Source organism: Camelus ferus, chromosome 26 (assembly GCF_009834535.1).
Source record: "Camelus ferus isolate YT-003-E chromosome 26, BCGSAC_Cfer_1.0, whole genome shotgun sequence".
Taxonomy (NCBI): domain Eukaryota; kingdom Metazoa; phylum Chordata; class Mammalia; order Artiodactyla; family Camelidae; genus Camelus; species Camelus ferus.
The window spans coordinates 23,520,637-23,539,648 of record NC_045721.1 but is presented as its reverse complement, the minus strand read 5'-3'; the positions used below and the strand labels follow the sequence as shown (position 1 = coordinate 23,539,648).

The 19,012-nt window shown below is 38.9% G+C and overlaps 1 protein-coding gene across 3 annotated transcripts in view; it reads right to left on the bottom strand.

Annotated features, from left to right (window-relative positions):
* Window positions 1–19,012, bottom strand: part of GPM6A (glycoprotein M6A) — a 222,281-nt gene that overhangs the window by 17,541 nt on the left and 185,728 nt on the right. For all 3 annotated transcript variants that reach the window (XM_032468657.1, XM_032468656.1, XM_014553799.2), the window contains exons 2-3: window positions 13,006–13,198; window positions 3,183–3,339 (exon numbers count right to left, since the gene is read on the bottom strand). In XM_032468657.1, coding sequence (XP_032324548.1) covers window positions 3,183–3,339; window positions 13,006–13,198 — 350 coding nt within the window. The remainder of the gene's footprint in view (window positions 1–3,182; window positions 3,340–13,005; window positions 13,199–19,012) is intronic.

Genomic DNA, 19,012 nt, shown 5'->3' with positions numbered 1-19,012 from the left:
TGAGAATCACCAAGAAAGAAAACTATCACGAAGAATGCAAAGTGGAACAGCACTCACCGTACTGAACTCAGTAGGCTCTGAAAAGCATACAATGCAAAGTTCACTACAGAAAAAAATCACTTATGTTATTATGTAATTTCCTTGAAAATACGCAATCATCATCATTATCTTCATTGTCAACATTATGGCCCCAAACTACCTAAGCACAAGTAGTGATCAGAAACTTGCTTTAAAAGATGATTTTCTATGTTTATAGTTGCTTTATCCATAATTGCTAAGACTTGGAAGCAACTAAACTGTCCTTCAGTAGGTGAATGGAGACATAAACGGCTACATCCAGATGATGGAATATTATTCAGCACTAAAATAAATGAGCTGTGGAACCACGGAAAGACATGGAGGAGCCTTAGATGCACATGTGAAAGAAACCAGTCTGAAAAGATGACATATGTATGATTCCAACTATGTGAAATTATGGAGACAGTAAAAGGACGAGTGGTTTCCAGGGGCTGCAGGAGAGGGAGGGATGAACAGGTGGAGCACAGAGGGTTCTCAGGGCAGTAACACCATTCTGTGTGATGCTGTAATGGCGGGTACATGTCATTCTACACTTGTCCAAACCCATAGAACACACAACGCCAAGACTGAACTCTAAGGTAAACTTAGATGGGCCTTGGGTGATTACCACATGTCAGTGGAGGTTCATTAATCGTAGCAAATGTGCCGTTTGGTGCAGGATTTTGATAGTGAGGGAGGCTGTACACATGCAGGGAAATTTCTACACTTTCTGCTTAATTTTGCTGTAAACCTAAAATTGCTCTAAAAAGAAAATCTATTTAAAATATACTAGTTGTAATGCTTTCTTCTTTATTACTTTGTACTGGTTTCATTTATTCAACAAGTCAAATAAAAATACTTCAGAATAGAATACAGGACCCACCACGAGTTTGGACCTGCCTCATCTAACACCTGGGTAACTGCAGTATTCTAAACGTTTCCCTCTGCGTACCCTCTGGGTTACTCAGAACTTCTTTCTATCCTCCAAACCCCAGACCAAGAGTCCCTTACTCACTGATTCATTAGTAATTAAAGTTTCCCATGTGTCAACAATGTGTACTGTACCCAGCCTTGGATGGGGGCTGGTCAACAGTATCTCTCTCACAGACTTCAATCACCTTCTCTCTGTGCAAACACAGTAAGTTACCCATGTTCATCAATACGCTCAGCACGTATGTGCTCACGAACACATCTCTTAACGGCTCCCAGAGGGCTGGGGACGCCCCAGGGGCACAGACACTGTCTTGTGTCTTTTTACATCACCAGTGCCCAGGATGGTACCTCAATCTTTGTAACGGATGCCAAGAAAATTGATCCGAAGAGATTTAATTTTTTTCTAATGAAAGCAGAATTCAAACAAAATCGAATTATATTAAAGATAAAAGCATCACTGGCATCTATCCCAGCAAATATTACTATAGAAGAAACGTCCTTTTAGTAAATGCTATTTTATTATCAACTGCGTTGTAATCGTCTGAGACATGTTCTTTTGACCAAGGACCCCAATGTAATACGACTAGGCTTAGTCATTCCTTGGTGAGCTTTCAGTTTTTATACCTTTAATATAATTAGTTTCCCCATAAACTAATGTAAAAACATAAACTATAGTAGTTAATCTCAAAATGGGAAAAAGAGACAAAGAAAGTCTCAAAAATGTGGTGTAGCTTGGGATGTTTTGTAAAATGTTACTGATTTAAAGGCAAAGTCAGAAAAAATATATAGCTCTTGCTTTTTTCCTAAAAGAAAATGTGAAAATAAATACCTTTTGCATTGAGATTATTTCTAGTACAGTGGGCATGAAACTCCTGTTGGAAAAGAAGTGTATCTATTAGCCAATCAATATTTTAAAACCATTTGTAATCCATGGTTATATTTCATCTCCAATCTAGTGGCGTATTTAACTGTAACTACTATATGTATGGAAATTACAATTACATGTAATTATAACTGCTACACATTAAAATCAATTGAACCAACTTAAAAATTGTATTTCTATTTGCAATGTCACCTGAACATATAAAATCAGGGTTACACACAGTAGCAGCAGTTACTGCCAGTGAATGTATTCAGGATGTTACACTGGGATTCATGAAAATCTACACATTTGAGGACATTTTTAATATATCCTTGAGATGAATTTCTAGCTTTATTATGAATTTTGATTGAAAAAATAAATACCTGCAAATGACTTAATTTAAACTAGAGTACTTTTATAAGTAGAAATTAAAAATTCATTAGTTATGGGATATTTCTTTAAAAATGTTCAGTGGGCGTCAATTTCTGAGATTCAACTTTATATTAATCAAATCAGAAATTGAGAGTTTTGAGTATTCTGTAAAAAGAAAATAGAGGTTTATAGAGTATTATCCTGCTATGTACAGTTTATTTATGATAAAGTTTTAACATGATTGTTATTTTTAATTTTCCATTACAGTTTGTTACAAGATACTGAATATAGTTCCTGTGCTATATAGTGGGAACTTGGTTTTTTTTTAATCTAGTTTATATATAGTAGCTTATAGCTGCTAGTCTCAAATTTATCCTTCCCCTCTTCTTTCCCCTTTGGTAACCACAGTTTTCCTTCTGTGACTGAGAGTCTGTTTCTGTTTTATAAATAAGTTCATTTATATCATTTTTTTAGATTCCACATAGAAGTGATATGCAGTATTTGTCTTTGTCTGACTTACTTCATTTATGTCAGTATTAAACAGAAATTACATAATACAGTTCCTCCTAAAATTTAGAGCAAAATACAGAAACACAGATTTAAGGAGGAGAGGCATGTATTGTCTATACATTGCAGATGGGTTTTTCTGTTATTCTAAATATTGTGTACAGAGCCCAGAGCCATTTGGGAACAAAAAAAATCATAAATCAATCAACAGTTTGCTGCCTCTAGAAGCAAAGTGAGTTGTGTTGCAGATGAGTTGAGAATTTGAACCTGAATTTTCACATGGAATAATCTTAATTTAGAAAATAATATTATTAAGATGTAAAACAGCCATCACAGGAGGGAATGTTACCGTGTTAAAAAAAATACTTCAGTTCTTGGCAGATGAACACAAACACCTGTGTGCTATCGAAATAAACCCACCATCAGCTCTGAGCAGAGACAGAGAACGTACCCAGGCGCTCACACATCTGCCGCAAGCGGTGATTTTGAAATCCCCATAGAGATCCTTGATGGCCCCAGTCGTGAAGAAACCCTCCACCATCAGCAAAATGCCGTACACGAAGAACGCAGCTGCGATGCCGTAGATCACGTACTTGAAGATGTCGATCCTGGGGGAGAAAAGACCATGCGGTTTAGTTCAATAATTCTTCATGGCTGATCTGCAGCAGTTGACTCCCACGTGCTCAGGGTTCCTTCGGATGGAGAGCTATGGAATACGTACGTTCATAGCTGAGGTTGGATGTTAAAACCTTTTTGCTTTATATGCCTAATGTTTGTACGTTTTGTTCCGCTACCTTAGTGTTTGGTAACAAGGGTTTTTCCTGTTAGTAAGTTTCCTCCTCTTTCCTGGCATCATCTCGCCTTCCCCAGTTCACACCAGGTAGTCCTAGATAAGCAGAGAATCTTATTTCTAAAGGGTTTTGCTGAAATGAATTTAGTAAGTAGGATGATCATCATATAATTGCTCTATTTATGACAAAATATCAAGTAGAAACATTTCTGTATACAACTGAGTTTTTTAAAACTTATGTTACAAGAGGGAGAAAGCTTTATGGTTAATGATGCATTCATTTTTGGTAAAATGACAGCCTCATATTTTTATTATAGTCTATTATAGTTGTGTTTTATTTTACACTTATGTAAACCATCATTAATCATTTCTGCTGCTGTTAATGTCAAAAATAAAAAAAAATAGTTTTACAGATAAGTTACAATTTTGACAATTAAATTTTTTAGGCAGAACCACTAATGGATATTATATAATGAATATTAATTGGGCCTGAGCCAAGTTATAGCATGGTTCCATAGAGAAATGGGAAGGTAGTCCCTGTTTTCTCACAACTGAGTGCCCCTGTATTTAAGGGGGAGAGACACACGTATTGTCTGTAAAGTTCAGATGGATTTCTCTGTTCTTTTAGATATCATGTGGGCACCCCAAAGCCCTTTGGAAAGAAAAAAAATTATAAATTAATCAGTTTTGCTGCCTCTAGAAACAAAACTAGTTGTGCAGCCATGGTTTGTGGAGAAGCATACATATTAGCTGTAATTCTGTTTCTGAGGTCCACTTGTAAGAAAATTGCCCTTTTTTTCACATTGTCAAACTTGATTTTTACTCTCTCTTCTCATTAATTTGCGAGTGGAATAGATGAGGTGTGAGGAAATGATGGGGAGATCCTGTTGACTTTATACAAGGGGGGAAAGGAGGGAACAGGATGGTCGCATCCGCTGATTCAGACTTAGAAACTCTGGGTGCCGTGACAATATTTTTAAAAGAATACATGTAACAGCATAAGTGAACTTGCTGCGCGTGAAAAGAGCAGGAAGAGCTGCTAACGTTCAGTGCGCCAGAGCAAGTGTCTAGTGACTGATTTCCACTGTCTGAAAAATCTACATACTACACATTCTGTTTGCCAAGGGCATTGAGGGTAATCTAACAGATTACCGCAGGGTTGGTGGCTTAACGCACATTTATTTTTTTATAGCTTTGGAGGTCATAATTGTGAGACCAGTTTCACTGGGCTGAAGTCAAGGTGCTGACAGAGCCTCCCTTCCTCCAGAGACTCCAGGGCAGAGTTTCCTTATGCTCTGTAGCTGCACCCTGGCCATCTTTGGCCAGTGACCCCTTCTCCATCCTCAGAGTCAGAAAGTCGCATTACAATACACTTGACATTATCTTACTGGCTTGAATCCCTCTATTTTATCACAAAAGTATTCTTTCTTAATCAATGTGCAATATATGAACTTAACAGAACAAAGGACTTCAAATATGATAGTAGGAAAATTAAACTCTTGTTATGTATAAAAATGAATTTTCTGTCAATGATATGTCAACAAAATGCATTAATAACTCTCTGGCCATGAAGTCACTGCTTATGTAGCGTGGGACCAAATAGCAGAGAATCATGAGAAGTCTTACTTGCAGTACACTCCGTTTGCTTTGCACAGTAGCAATTCATGTTATCCTGCTTCTAAAGGAGATGATGAAAGTACTTAACTTCTTTTCTAAATGCAAACTTTCAAATTTGACAGTGTTTCTGTAAACAACTGTTTTACTGATTTTAAAAGCAAACTATGTTCACTGTAGAAATAAAACCAGAAAAGCAGACTATTCACTGTTTATTCTCCCAGTTTTAAAATACAAATTACAATGAACTCCGTGACACTATTACATAATTTTATCAAGATATTTTTTAAAGATTATAGTAGATTCTACTATACGAAGGGATCATGACATGTTTTTACCAATTCTCTGCTTTTGTTCAGTGGTAGGAAGGCTAATGGCCCCTGCAATGATGTCCACATCGAATCTCCAGTCACCTTGGTGAATGGGACTTGGCAAATGTGATCAAATTAGTGATTTTGAGATTCAGAGCTTATCCTGTGTTATATAACTACGAGGGTCATGATAATTAGTGAAAGAGAGGTGCAGGAAAGTCAGGGTCAGGTCCAGAGAGAGATCTGAAGATGCTCCACTGCTGGCTTTGAAGATGGAAGGGGGCCACGAGCCAAGGAATGCAGGGGGTCTCTGGAAGCTAAAACAAGTACAAGCATGGATTCTGCCCTAGAGCCTCCAGATGGACTGCAGCCCTGCCAATACCTTGATTTCACCCCATTTCAATAAGCCCAGTATGACCCATTTCAGACTTCTGACCTCCAGAATGATTAAAAAAAAATACATGTATGTTATTCTAATCCACTCAGTTGTAATTTGTTGCATCACTATGACAAACAGGATGGTAATGATGATCACTGTAGACAAATCTCTGGGCCGTGTAGGTTATTTCCCTGGGATAAACTCCTAGAAAATTTTAAGGCATGTGTTGTGGAAATGGTGCCCAGAAAGTTTGTGCCAAAATAAAGATACTCTGATAATGAGTAAGAGGGCTTATTGTCTGTTTCCCAATACTGAGTATTGCCATTTAATTTTTCTAATAAATTGAAGTTTAAAAGTAACAGGATCATTTTAATTAATTTTCCTAGTTCAGTAGTGTGAATGAACATGTATTTGTAAGCTATTAATCATTTGTATTCTTCAATGAAATGTATTTTTCTTTTTTGCCAATTTTCCTACTGGAATATGTATCTTTTTGTTGACTCAATTCTGTGTTGACTAAAATTGGGAACTCCTGTCATGTAAGAGGTAAATTTTTTTCTCAGTTTTTGCATACCTTTTAATGTTTTTAAATACTACTGTGATGAGTAAAATTTAATTTTTATTGTCAAATCTATACATTTCCCTTTGTGATTTCTTATATTGCTTACCTACTTCTTCTTGCCCCATACTAACAGTGAAATCTTAAATCTATATTTTCTTCTAGCTTTTACAAAGTAGTTTACTCTTGAATTTTAACTGTAAATCCATCTGAAAAAAATTTGATAAAAAATGTGAGTAGAAACCTAATATTATATGTACTTATACATACTTACATGTATGTCTCTGCCAATACCATGTGGAACTAATTATTGTGGCTTCTCCACTCTGTTTCATTAATCTGATGTATCCTAGAAATCAGCTCACTCTTATCTGCTGAGTCTGACGTGGACAGCACTTTGCTGACATGACTTTCCTACGTCAGGACTAGAGGAAAAAGGGCTTGTTTTGTTCTACTTTGCGTCCCTCCAGATTAGCGCAGTGAGCGGCGCACAGTATAACCCTGTATTTTTTGCTGAGTAAGTGAATTCATTAAAAGACAAACCCGATAGAAGACTGGCCTGAAAAAGAGATATCTGAATATCTGAAAACAAGAACACTATAGAAATATAATGAGTTCAAGGCGTTTAAAATGTATTTCCATACTAGATATGCACCATAACCCAAATAGCAGACTAAGCACGAATCCTAGAGTAGCTGTTCTTGAATGAAGAAGACTACGGCTTAGCAAGTGCATTAGAGATTGTAGGCATCTCAGTCCTGGGGGTCCTGGGGACTCAGTACCGAGGTCAGCCTCGTCTAAGCACCTTCACTGACAGGCAAATCACTGTATTCCCAGGCAGCCCGTGTACTCTTCAGAAAACTCTGACTTTTTGAAAGGTTCTTTATTCTGAGCCAAAAAACTATTTCCCCAAAACTGAAATCCATTGGCCCAAATCTCTTTCTTTGAGCCACAAAGAACAAAGCAAGTTTCCTCTTGCCTGATAACCCTTCAAATATTATTTGAATGAAATCATCACGTTCTCGTTTGTAAATTTTTTTTTCTAGAGTTGCTGTCTTCCTGGATTTTAGAAAAGAGAATAGAAATGAGATCTCTGAAATCTAATCTAGTCTGAAACCCACTCAGGTGCTTACCTTGGCTGAAATGTCTACTCTAGTCAAACAGTAAATCAGTAAGAGTGTTATGGTAAGTAGGGTGTGTCCAGGGATGAACAGACTTTAGGACGCAGGACAGTGGGCATTAGAATTGTGACACAGCTTCAGGGGAGCCATCGTCGTCATGATCATCACCATCTTCTCCATCATCATCATCACCATCATCTTCATCAGCAGTCCTACAGTGCTTACGAGATGCCAGCCCTCCTACAACTGTTTTAAAATGCAAGCTCATTTTATCCAGTAACAACTTCAGGAAGTAGGCAGCATTAGTAAGCCCCTTTCACTGATGAGGGACCGAGGCAGACAGATTACTTGATTTGTCTAAGGGAAGAGGCAGAAAGGGGCAGAGACCACATGAAACAAGCCAGAGCGCTTGGCCCCAGAATCAGTGCCCTTGCCAACCACCCTGTGATGCCGCTCTACCCAATCCTTCATGGTATTTACGTATTTGGTTTTGTTGTTGTTGTTTCATAGCAGTGGATTTAATTTGAGGAGTACTAGCCTGGCTGAAACATTGCCTAAGGAGATGCTCACTGTTTATAAGCTCAAGCTAGGACTGAAATTAGTTTTACTCCCCAAGACTAATCAGTAACCTCACATCAGTACTAATTTGTCTGGTCTTCAAACTTCTGCAAGCAGAAGACTTCAGCAACCTGGTTTGACTGGCAACCTTCTATGCCAGAACAGACAGTCTGCACACTGCTGCGACTTCTGTCAGGTGCTTTTTGTCTCGTCATGGATTCTTGCTTTCTTTCCGTTCTCACTCCCATCCACTAAATTTTTTTTTAATTAAAAATACAATTTTGCTGGGGGGAGGGTGTAGCTCAAGTGGCAGAGCACATGCTTGGCATGCACGGGGTTCTGGGTTCCATCCCTGGCATCTCCTTCAAAAATAAAGTAAACTTAATTACTTCCCCTGCCAAAAAAAAAAAAAAATTAAAAAATTATTTTTTTTTATTTATAGGGGAGATAATTGGGTTAATATTTATTTATTTTTTTTAGGGGAGACACTGGGGATTGAACCCAGGACCTTGTGTATGCTACGCATGCTCTCTACCACTTGAGCTACACCCTCCCGCCTCCATCCACTAAAATACTGATAGCTTTCCTATTTCATTAACTTCCAAGGAAAAAACATGAAAAACAAGCAAACTTAGAGCTTTATACGCACATGAATTTAGTTGAGAGAAAACCCAACATGTCTATTTTATCTGAGCTGACTGCCTGCTTTTGTTTTAGGCAAATTGGGACTAATTTTTATGTGTGCGTTAAATATCAAAGAATTCTTCATCTAATAAATTCAGTTTTCGAAGCACTGCCCTCAGGTCACACTTACAAAATTTGGAAAATACAACATATTCACTCTGGAAATCAGTGGTCTCAGATCTTGGATTCTCACTATAACTTGTTGAAACCAAAATACAATCCCTGGCTAATAAATGATACCGTGTGTGTGTGTGTGTGTGTGTGTGTGTTTGCATAAGTCTATCCCTTGCTCAGTTCTCAGGAGAGTTATTCAAGAAGTCAAATCCCTTTGAAAAATCAGTGGTTTGCATGGTCTGATATCTAATTTTCTAAACAGGTTCCACATTTCATTGTTCTGTAAGAATCTGCTTCGTGGAAGTAAAATGCCAGTCCTACATCTTGTTCAGTCATCAAGTGAAATCTTTGAGCACAATAATAACAGCTTGCTGAGGGGCCCTCACAGCAGAAAGTGAACCACAGATCAGAAAACAGATCTCCTCACTGCCCTGCACCGAGTGGCAGGGCAGGGAGCTGTGTCCAGGGCTGAGGGGGCCCATGGCTACGCCAAGCTGACAGAAGCTGCAGGTGAGTGCAGCAGTGGGGCAAGTTACACACTCACTGCCACAACAATTTGGAGCCAACAAATGACCATGGACTTGAAGGACCACACTGACAAATTAAGGGATGAAAAGCTTCTGGGAAACCAAGTCAACAGGGAGGGACAAAGTAATACTTAAAAACATATCAAGGGGGTCACAAAATATTTGTGAAATTCACGCCTTTCTCTCTCCATGGAGGTCCCTACATCTCAAATGGAATATGACAACATGATTTAACAGGTGACATCAGCTGAAGATGCTGCAGCTACAATCCAGGTCACCTTCTATTGGGGAGGGCGGTTAGTGTTTAGAATTACATGCCTAAAATATAGACTGCATGAAAATGGAGATTATCTGCAAACCTATTTATGAGAAGTGGGTTTTACATGCTAAAAAGACGACTGATTAAACAGAATAGGCATATTTCAGTTGTTAGCCCTTCCACGTCTCCTTGTGGACTTGGAGATACTGAGCACACGGACACTGGTGTGTGTTTAAGAAGGAGGAGGCAGTGGAGAGACAGAGAAGCCGAGATAAAGAAGGGAGAAACTCCTTGGATCCAGAGGACCACAGGTGGAAGACTGGGGGCTCGGGCAACTAGTTTTATCTTTTAGTTCACACAGCCAGTGAACAGGTGTCTTTTCCTTTATAAGTATATGAGGTAGGAGGGCTTACTTTGGTTGACTCAAGCCTGAGAACTATGGGGAAAAAATAGACCCTGTAAATTACTAAAGTTGGCAAACAAGTCTTTTCTCCACGATCATTCTCTTAGACGTTCTTCTCCAAACTTAGCTTATTTCCAAGCAAACTGTATTACCTGCAAACGCATCTCTCACTCACTTCTGCGTCCTAAGTTTGCCCCTCATTTTGTTGAGTCCTCTAATATCCCCGTGAGGCAGCCTCACACAGAGTAAACTCTGCCTCCTCTAAACCTCCATGTGGCTTTGACGGCATCGATCGGCCCTGATCGTACCCGGTAGTCCCTGGTACGGTTCTTCCCTCTGTGTTTTCATGAGCTGTTTGTCGACAGGGAGACAAGCTTAATTCATTTAGTATCTCCGCAAGGCTTGGTATAAGGAATTTGGAAATATGAAAAGAGAGAAAAAACTTGCTTTTATTCCAATCCAAGTGGTATTCTTCCCATTCCAAAAATGCATTACTGACTCCACATTTAACTTCTAATATGAGGCCAAAGGTAAAAGTACCAAATTAAGCGTATGATCTCTGATTTCTCTTCTGAAGCCCCACCGTCCCACCCACCCCTCAGAGCTTTCGTCAAGCCCTGTGATATGCTGTCTAAATGTCAAATAAACTTGCTGACAGTTGGTTTCTAATAGATTTATCTACCAGAATCACAATCATCTCACACCAGTTATTAGGCTTATGATTTCTTACAAACTTCTATTCTGTAACTAAAGTTAGCAATTTGGATGTAGCCTGAATACAGAGAATCTGTAGATTTTAAGGACATCTGTGGTAGCTTAAAATAATGCACAGTGAAAACATATTTTGTCCAGTTTAGGCTGAGATAAAACTAGAAAGAAAATGTCAGCATTGTCACATTAAAATATAATCTATGCGATCATTTTCTTAAGGCTCTTTCTAAACTAACCTTCAGTGAGCCAAAGCATTTTCAGACAGTTTAATTATATTTGAAATGATGAATATCATTTATAAACTCTCAAGGATCAATTCATGATATATACCTGATTCAGTGGAAATTGATAAACTGTCTACTATGGGTTTAAGAAATTCAATTTAATGGATAATGCTGAATTTTCAGAACTGATTTGTAAAATAAAGTTACATTGGGAAATATAAGTGATAAAATTCCCTTCTCCCTTTTTTAGATAATTCTTAAAATTTGCTATTAATTCTTCACTTCCATTTATTAGTGACATTGATGAAGCTCTAAATTGACAGTTCAGAGTCAGAGACTATGTTTAAATAGTTTAACTTCTTATCTGAGTGGCCAGTCACCTCCCGCCTCCTCTTGATCACCACGTGTCTGTGGCGGTCGGAGGGTTCCCACGACCACACACTGTGTTATATATTTTATTTTACAACCAACCTGTCTCAAATTTTAAGTGGCAATATATCTTAGATAAACATAAATTGTCTCAACTTTCTTTTTCCTGTAAGTTTTACTATCACCATGTCCAAGGGGACAAGCCCTCCACCTCCCAAGTAGGGAATTCTCGCTCTGTTCCTTGATGGAAATGTGCACGTCTTTTCATTTTCATGGAACTCAGCAACATTAATGAATAAAAGAACAAATGTAATTTGTGAGCAATACTGTGTTCAAGACAATCTGATTGTGGCTGATGGACTATTCTAAAAATTTAGCAGTATGACATATCTTCTGATACTGGAGTTGGAGAGAAGCTGTCTTCTACCTGGAACATTGTCCAGGTTGATCAACTGTTGTCTTAGATGAGGGTCTGAGGTTATAATTACACCAGGTCAGACGGGATTGCCCTGGGTGAATAAGAATCGTGATTAACCTCTTTTCAGTGGAGTAGTAAGAGTCAAAAGCAAAGTCATCCTAACCAGCCATGTAACCACTACCATTTGTAACTCTAGAAACATCTTACTCCAGAAAGAAGTGTGTGTAAATTAAGATAGTTTGACTTTATTGAGAATGACAAAATAGAACAATGAGAAAAGCATAATCACATAGCAGCAAGAAGCGTGAAATAAATGTAGTAAGTAGGGGCAACACACACTACAGTGGCTACTGCAGTAGAGAGTTTACCACCAGCGGGGATTATAACGTAAAGGGAATACATAATTTATTTTCCTTGTGTGGGCCAGAAACTGTTAAATAAATGACCCAAATTGAGAATTTATTTGAAAAACAATTCTGTAATTTAATATTAAACTTTTGCTCTCTGTAAAATTAGGCAGTAAGGGACTGAAACTTCAACAGCCAACTCTTTTCTGCTTCCAGGCTATGCTTGAATATTTTTAAAAAAATATTAACACCACCATAATTCAGGGATCCCAGGAGTTGACATTTCTGGGTGAAATGGACATTTTAAGCAATTGGTGCTGGCAAAAAGGCATTCAATATCTTAGATTTTACCCTTTTACAGAAGTCAGTGAGCACCTGTCACAATGTTTGCTCAGGTAATCACATCATTTCTAGGAGGCAGGGAGAGAACGATGCTATCATACCCGTGGTTGAATTAAAGGTTTTAAAAGGTTGGGAGTAGCCATAGAGGTTGGGTGATTTTCCTAGAATCAGCAGCAGAGTATACACTTATACCTGGCTCTGTTATCTGTACTCTGTTCTGTTCTATTAGAATAGCCTCCACTCAAATTAGAAGATCAAGAGAAATGCAAGTGTTCCACTAAATAACCACTGAATTTTGGATGAAACTTTACAGTCAAATTAAAACACAAATTAAGTCCAGATTAAGCTGGCCTCTGATCTTCTGCTGTGTGTCTGCCTGTATTCACAGTAATGGTCCATGTTCTTTGGATTCATGTACATACCCTAGGAGTACTTTTTCCTTCTATGTATTGCTGCCTCTCTTGACTCTAGACCCCTGTTTGTTCACCACGCAGCAGTGTGCACATACATTCTCAAAATAAGAAGCGATACTAGAATGACCTACATGGTGAAGACGTCCAGCGTGTCCCCGGCAGTTCTGGCCATCTCGAAGTAGGTCTGCAGGATGTTGACAGTTCCAGAGAGCGCTTCATGACCACAGCCGCAGAACAGGGCGACTCCAGCGTAGAGCAGGATGGTGGCAATCAGAGAGGCGTAGGGGATGCCGCCCAGGCATTTAATACAGCACTCAAAACACCCTGCAAAACAGCAACAGGAAAAAGTGAGCTGCTCATATTTTTGTCAATCTAATTAAACTTTTCAAACTTAAGCATTATGGAAGGTATAAATGCATGTATAGATGACATCAGATCGCCCATGTAAATCAAGTCCTGGGGTGTCCCGGAGGGTATAAAAATCAACTTCCTTAACCATAACTCCATCCTCTGTGGACAACAGAATGCTTACTTCTGCCGCCGATGGCTTCCTCTGTCACTCCAAAACCAAGAGAAGCCTTTCCTTCCCAACCCAGCTTTCCTATAATAATTAATCTTCACTATACATGCATGCATAGCATTCTCTCTTGACTCTACTGCTTTCAAATTTCACGTGGTTAAGTTTTTATTTCCATGACATGTATTCTTTGGAACTCCCTAGGACCATATTTTCTACCCAGTGAGTGAAAACTGTCAGTCATGTGTGAATCCAATTTAGTGAACTTTGCCCAGTGATTTTTAAAAATGAAAGAGAACAGGCTAGATGGTATCTGAGCCCTGCATATAGGAAGGCAAATTATTGAGAATGTTTTGAGTTCAGAGGTTTACATTTAGTATTTTTATAGTGGCTCTTAATGCAAAATCTCTCTCTTGCCTTGGAGAATGGTAAGTAAAACACGAGGAAGATGCCAGCACAGCAGGAGAGAGAAAACTGGGCAGGTTAGAATTGTGACTCCTCCGCTGTGTGGTTTTTGGCAAGTTTATTCTTTTGAATGCATCATTTACAAAAAGGCAACAGTAAAAATTTCCCTCAAATGGTTCTTGTATTAAATGAGTTAATATGGAAAGCAGTGCATGACACAGAGTAACTACTCAGTAAACGTTACATCTCCCATTACCGAATGCCATTTTAACTATTATTAATATTAACTATTATTGTGTTGTAACATTGTTTCCAAAAATTGTTTGCCCACAGTAATTACTTTTGTTTTTTGAAGTTCTGCCACTTTGGCCTTTCATTTCCAGAAGATGGCTTTACACTAGCCTAAGACATCAGTTAACCACGGTTACTAGTATGCGAAGTCAGTATCAGAATCTTCTTGTCAACTCTTAGATACCTTCTTCTAAGATATTAACTAGAAATGCTTAAGTATATATGCTTTGCGGTGAGAAATACTGATGAGATACTATTTGCCAGCCCCTGGTGAGAAAGGGAAATTTCAGTCAGAGGGCTGACAAGCTAAGGGGATCTCAGTTTCACCTCTGTCCACCTCCAGAGGTCCCTCACCATACATACCCTATTCCTTCTACTTTTCTTCTGGAAATTTTTGATCAAATTTCCTTCTGTAATGCTGAAACTTCTCAAAAACTCTCCACATAATTGACTTTTGCTTTCTTCAGAAACAAATAACAAATGATACTGGAAAATGGGTTGTTATTTGTTGTACGTAAGTCATAGGAAGATCTGTGTGTACTTCATCTATAATGCATGTATGTTTACAGCAACATGTGAAACATGCAGTGCTTGCCAAGCGCCTGTGTGAAGTGACTTTATTCAGAGGGTGGGCTAGTCTGCTGTTTTAATATTGATCATTGAACTAGAGTACTTCCTAAGAGTATTATGGATTATGTCATCTGCCCCAGGAGGGGAAAAAAAAGAAGTCTGAACCCCTCCCCACTTCCACTGTTCTCGCTTATACAGGGAAAGTCGTTTCCTGAACATTCCTCCACAACACACACACACACACAATGTGGGGAAGTAGAGAAGGTTAGAACAGCTTGACACATCGTGTGATAGGAAGAAATTTCACTGGCAGATGGATGAGACCAGTGTGTGTGGTATCTGAATGTCATTGAACACAGTTCTGAGCAGAGATTAACAGGGTAGCAGTAAAATCTTTGGACTGGGCTCTGCCTCTCCATGGTGTAACAATTTCATCTTACTGATCATTTAAAAGTAAAGGAAAAAAAAATTGGTTATCAACCCAAAGAAGAGTTACCCCTAATTTTGGCAACTGCCTCAAATAGCCCCATGATCTCAAATCCCATTCCTTTGTGATTTCTCTTCCTATTATTCTTAAGAATTCGATATAGGTGTGAGATTTCCACCACAGACACTGAGGAGTCAAACTAGATTAAGGTATTCATGAAATCCTTAAGAATAGAGGTCAAATATACAGAAAAGAGTCCAAGCATCAAATTCATAGATAGGAATGGCTTTTGTTGGCTTCTACACCTGAAGATTTTAACAGAAGGAAGATAAAATTAGGATGAGAATGTCTTAGGAGCATATGAAGTGTTAAGCCCATACATGGTCACCCAACTGCCACTGAAGACTTCTGATTAATTCCATTACCAATTTAGAGTCGGTTTCTACTTACTTCATAACTTTGCTACTGTGGTTTAGCTGGATCAATACTAGCCTCCATGCAAGCAAGCCGAGTGCCTAGTTACCCACAGATACACGGCGGGAGGGGCTGCTATTCGCGTCATGGTCTGTACCACTAACGAGAGCTCTGAGTACTGCCTTTTACATTTAGAAAAACATGACATAAATCCCAATACTGAATAAACCCGAATTGACAACCCTGAGTTAACAGGCACTTCCAAATGAGTTTAAGACCACTAAATAAAACAGAAAAAAATTTTTTCACGTTCTATTTAAATGCTGCCATTTAAATCCCTCAGAATCATATTACCCCCATGGATAAGTACACATTCCTTTAACCCTCCATGACCACCAGGTCAGGCTAGAATCTTTCCATTTCAGTCCTAATCGTCTGCATAACATTCACTCGGAGTAAGAACCTACACGCACTTCAGCACGCACGTTCTGCCCTCGTAATGGGCTAGATCCTAGCTGCCCCCACTCTTCCGCGGGGACTGAATTGCCAGTAGGGTTTTAAAGAAGGCTCTCAGAACTCCCATCTGGGGGAGCAGAGCATCGTCTTAGTATTCTCTCCAGCTGCCAGAATCCCACGTAGCTGCTGGCAGGGGAGCTTCTTTCCTCCCACAGTGAGAAACAGCCTTAGCAGAGCAGCAGGGTCACCATGGCAACCGTGCTCCGAGGCCCAGGATATGCTCGCAACAATCATCCTTTAAGGCTGAGGATTCTGCTGCCCCCCATCACCCGGCTTTCACCACACCTCAAATGAGAAACTGCTCTATTAATGAGTGTCAGTGAAAGCACAGGAAGCAGAGTGCTGGCACGGGGGAAAACACCTTTCTTGAGAAAACTATTAAGAACAATCAAGATTACTTTGCACAGGAAACATTTTCAGCATTAGATATGATGGAAATAGGGCCATTGATTCTCAAAGAGAGCTGATGGTTGAAATATTCAACCCAGAATTGACATGCTATTGACATACCTATGTACGCAAAGAAGCATTTCTCATACCCAGTTCCTATTCGTATTTTCTCAAATGAATTAACGATATGCTTTTCACATGGGGGAGAAAAAAAGGAATTATGAGACTCTATTTTCAATGCATTCTGAAACATGAGCATTTGTCCAAAAATTTCAAAGACAGATGCTCTTGAGATAGTCTATGATATGTGAGTAATTTACTTTCATTTAAACTCTGTGAAGTAAACACAAGCCTTGGCTTTTGGTCACTCCACAAAGTGCACCGAAATAAATAAAGACCCTACACCAACAAGAAAAAGAGCCCGAGAGGTTCCTGAGAAGGGAAGTCAACACAATGGTGGATCCTGGAAGAGAGACTGGCAAGAGACTGACAACTTATTCACTGATGAGGTTTTCCCAGTACCATTTTCCAATGAGTTGATTCTTTCTCATCGGACCTACAGTGTCACCTTTGTCATTACCAAGCACCCACAGAGGTCTGAGTCTGTCTGGGGACTGTCTATGCTGCTCCACTGGGCTGTGGTCTGTTGGTGCGTCCCCGGGCCTTGGTGTTTGCCTTGGGTTGTGGTGGAGAAAATTCCCCCGATTTCTTCACCCTTCGCGTGTGTCTCATGCTTTTCGTGGCCCTGTTACATCAACATGTAGATTTTAGAAACTCTTTGACTCCACAATTTACCTTATTGGGATTCTGACTGGTATTTTTATACTTATTTTGTATCTAGGATTTTTTTTTTAATTCTTTTTTGATCCTCTGAGTTATTTTGATTCTGTGAATTATTTTGAGTTTGTGCTGATACGCATCCCACCTACGAAAATTCTGAGCTTTCTTTCCTTCATTATTTGTACTTTTTACTGATCTTTCTCTTGACTTTACTCTGTTGTTTTACCATTAAGTGTAATGTTCATGATTGTTTTATTGGTTAAAGAAGGTCTCTTCCATTTTGGATTCTATCACATGCTTTCCCCCCATCTGTTGAAATAATTTTGTTTTTTCTTTTTATCTGCTATTTTGAACTTTTTTTTTCAATTTTAAACTAAACTTGCATTCCTGAGAAAGCACCAACTGAGTCGTACTGTATTTTTTAATACATCGCTGAATGTGTCATGCTAACATTTTGTTCAATAATTTTGCATGTATCAATTCATTCCATAATTAGCAGGCCCTCACCAGTGCCAGCTGCTACACTAATTGCTGGAGCTGTGGAAGTAAATCCAGAAGACAAAAGTCTCTGCCTTCCTTCTCGAGGTGGGAGACAGACAATAAACAAGATGCAGAAGTAATACATGTGAGAATGTGAAAAGTGCAAAGAAAAGTAAAACATGGAAGAGGGGTAGGGAATACTGGAATAATTTAGGGAAGGAATGACCGGGATGACATTTTTAAAAAGATATGAAGGACGTAAAGGGGCCACAGAAGAGGCTCTTTGGGAGCAGAGAGTTTCAAACAGGGGGAAAGTACATGCTAATGTCCTGAGGCAGGTGTGTGCCTGGAGTATTTGAGGAACATCTAAGAAGTCAGTGGTGGTAAAATAGATTGAAGTTGAAACAAAAGAACACAAGATGAGATGATGAGATTCAAAGTGCAATGAGTGAGGACAGGGATGTCCATGTTAATGAATGTGACTGACATCGAATTTTCTGCTTTCCTGTTTTGGAATCAAGTTCATCCTAGCCTTGTAAGGTGAGCTCCTTTTTCTACACCCTGGGGTTGTTTGCATTAGGTTTAGCTGCACAGGAGATATTTGGTTGAACCAGCCAGGAAAACCAACCAGGCCACTTGTGTACTTTATGGGAATAAGTTTAACTACTGATCTAATTTGTTAATGGTTAATGGTTACAGAAATAATCAAGCCTTCTGTTTCTTTACTTAAGTCTGTTTGTTGAGTTCAATTTTGTAGGCATTTGTAACTTAATATAAGACTCAAAATTTAGAAACAGAATAGTCATCATTAAATCAAGACTCGACTGTACTCAGTGTATTGCACATGCTCATCCCTTTTTTTGATGGCTTGCCAGCCCTGAATCACTATATCAATATACAGAGAAGGTTGTTTAAGCTCCTACTGGTAAGTCCACTGTGTCCACAGGAGTGACAAAAAATATGATGTCTACCTACTAGCAGTGAGGAATAAATAAACCTACAAACTAGTGGGAAGTAAAATTAGAAATTTCTGGCACCTTTTCAAAAGATTTCCAAAAATATTCTATCTGAATATTTAGTATTGGTGTGATGTTTTGTATGTCCAATCAGAGCAGCCTGGATCACGGCATTCATCAAGTCAGAAAGAGCGGCAGTGGGCTTGGAGTTCTGAATTATTTGAAGAATAGTTGAAAAATGGCCTTGGTCTAAAGCATAGCATCCTTGAAAGATGAGCAGTGAGATACTAGTTTAAAACTGTGCTTGTGCTTGTGAAGAATTATTTACACTCTAAAGCTGATGGCAAACAGAATTTCTGACCCTCACCCTTTAATTAATGGCACGATCTTCT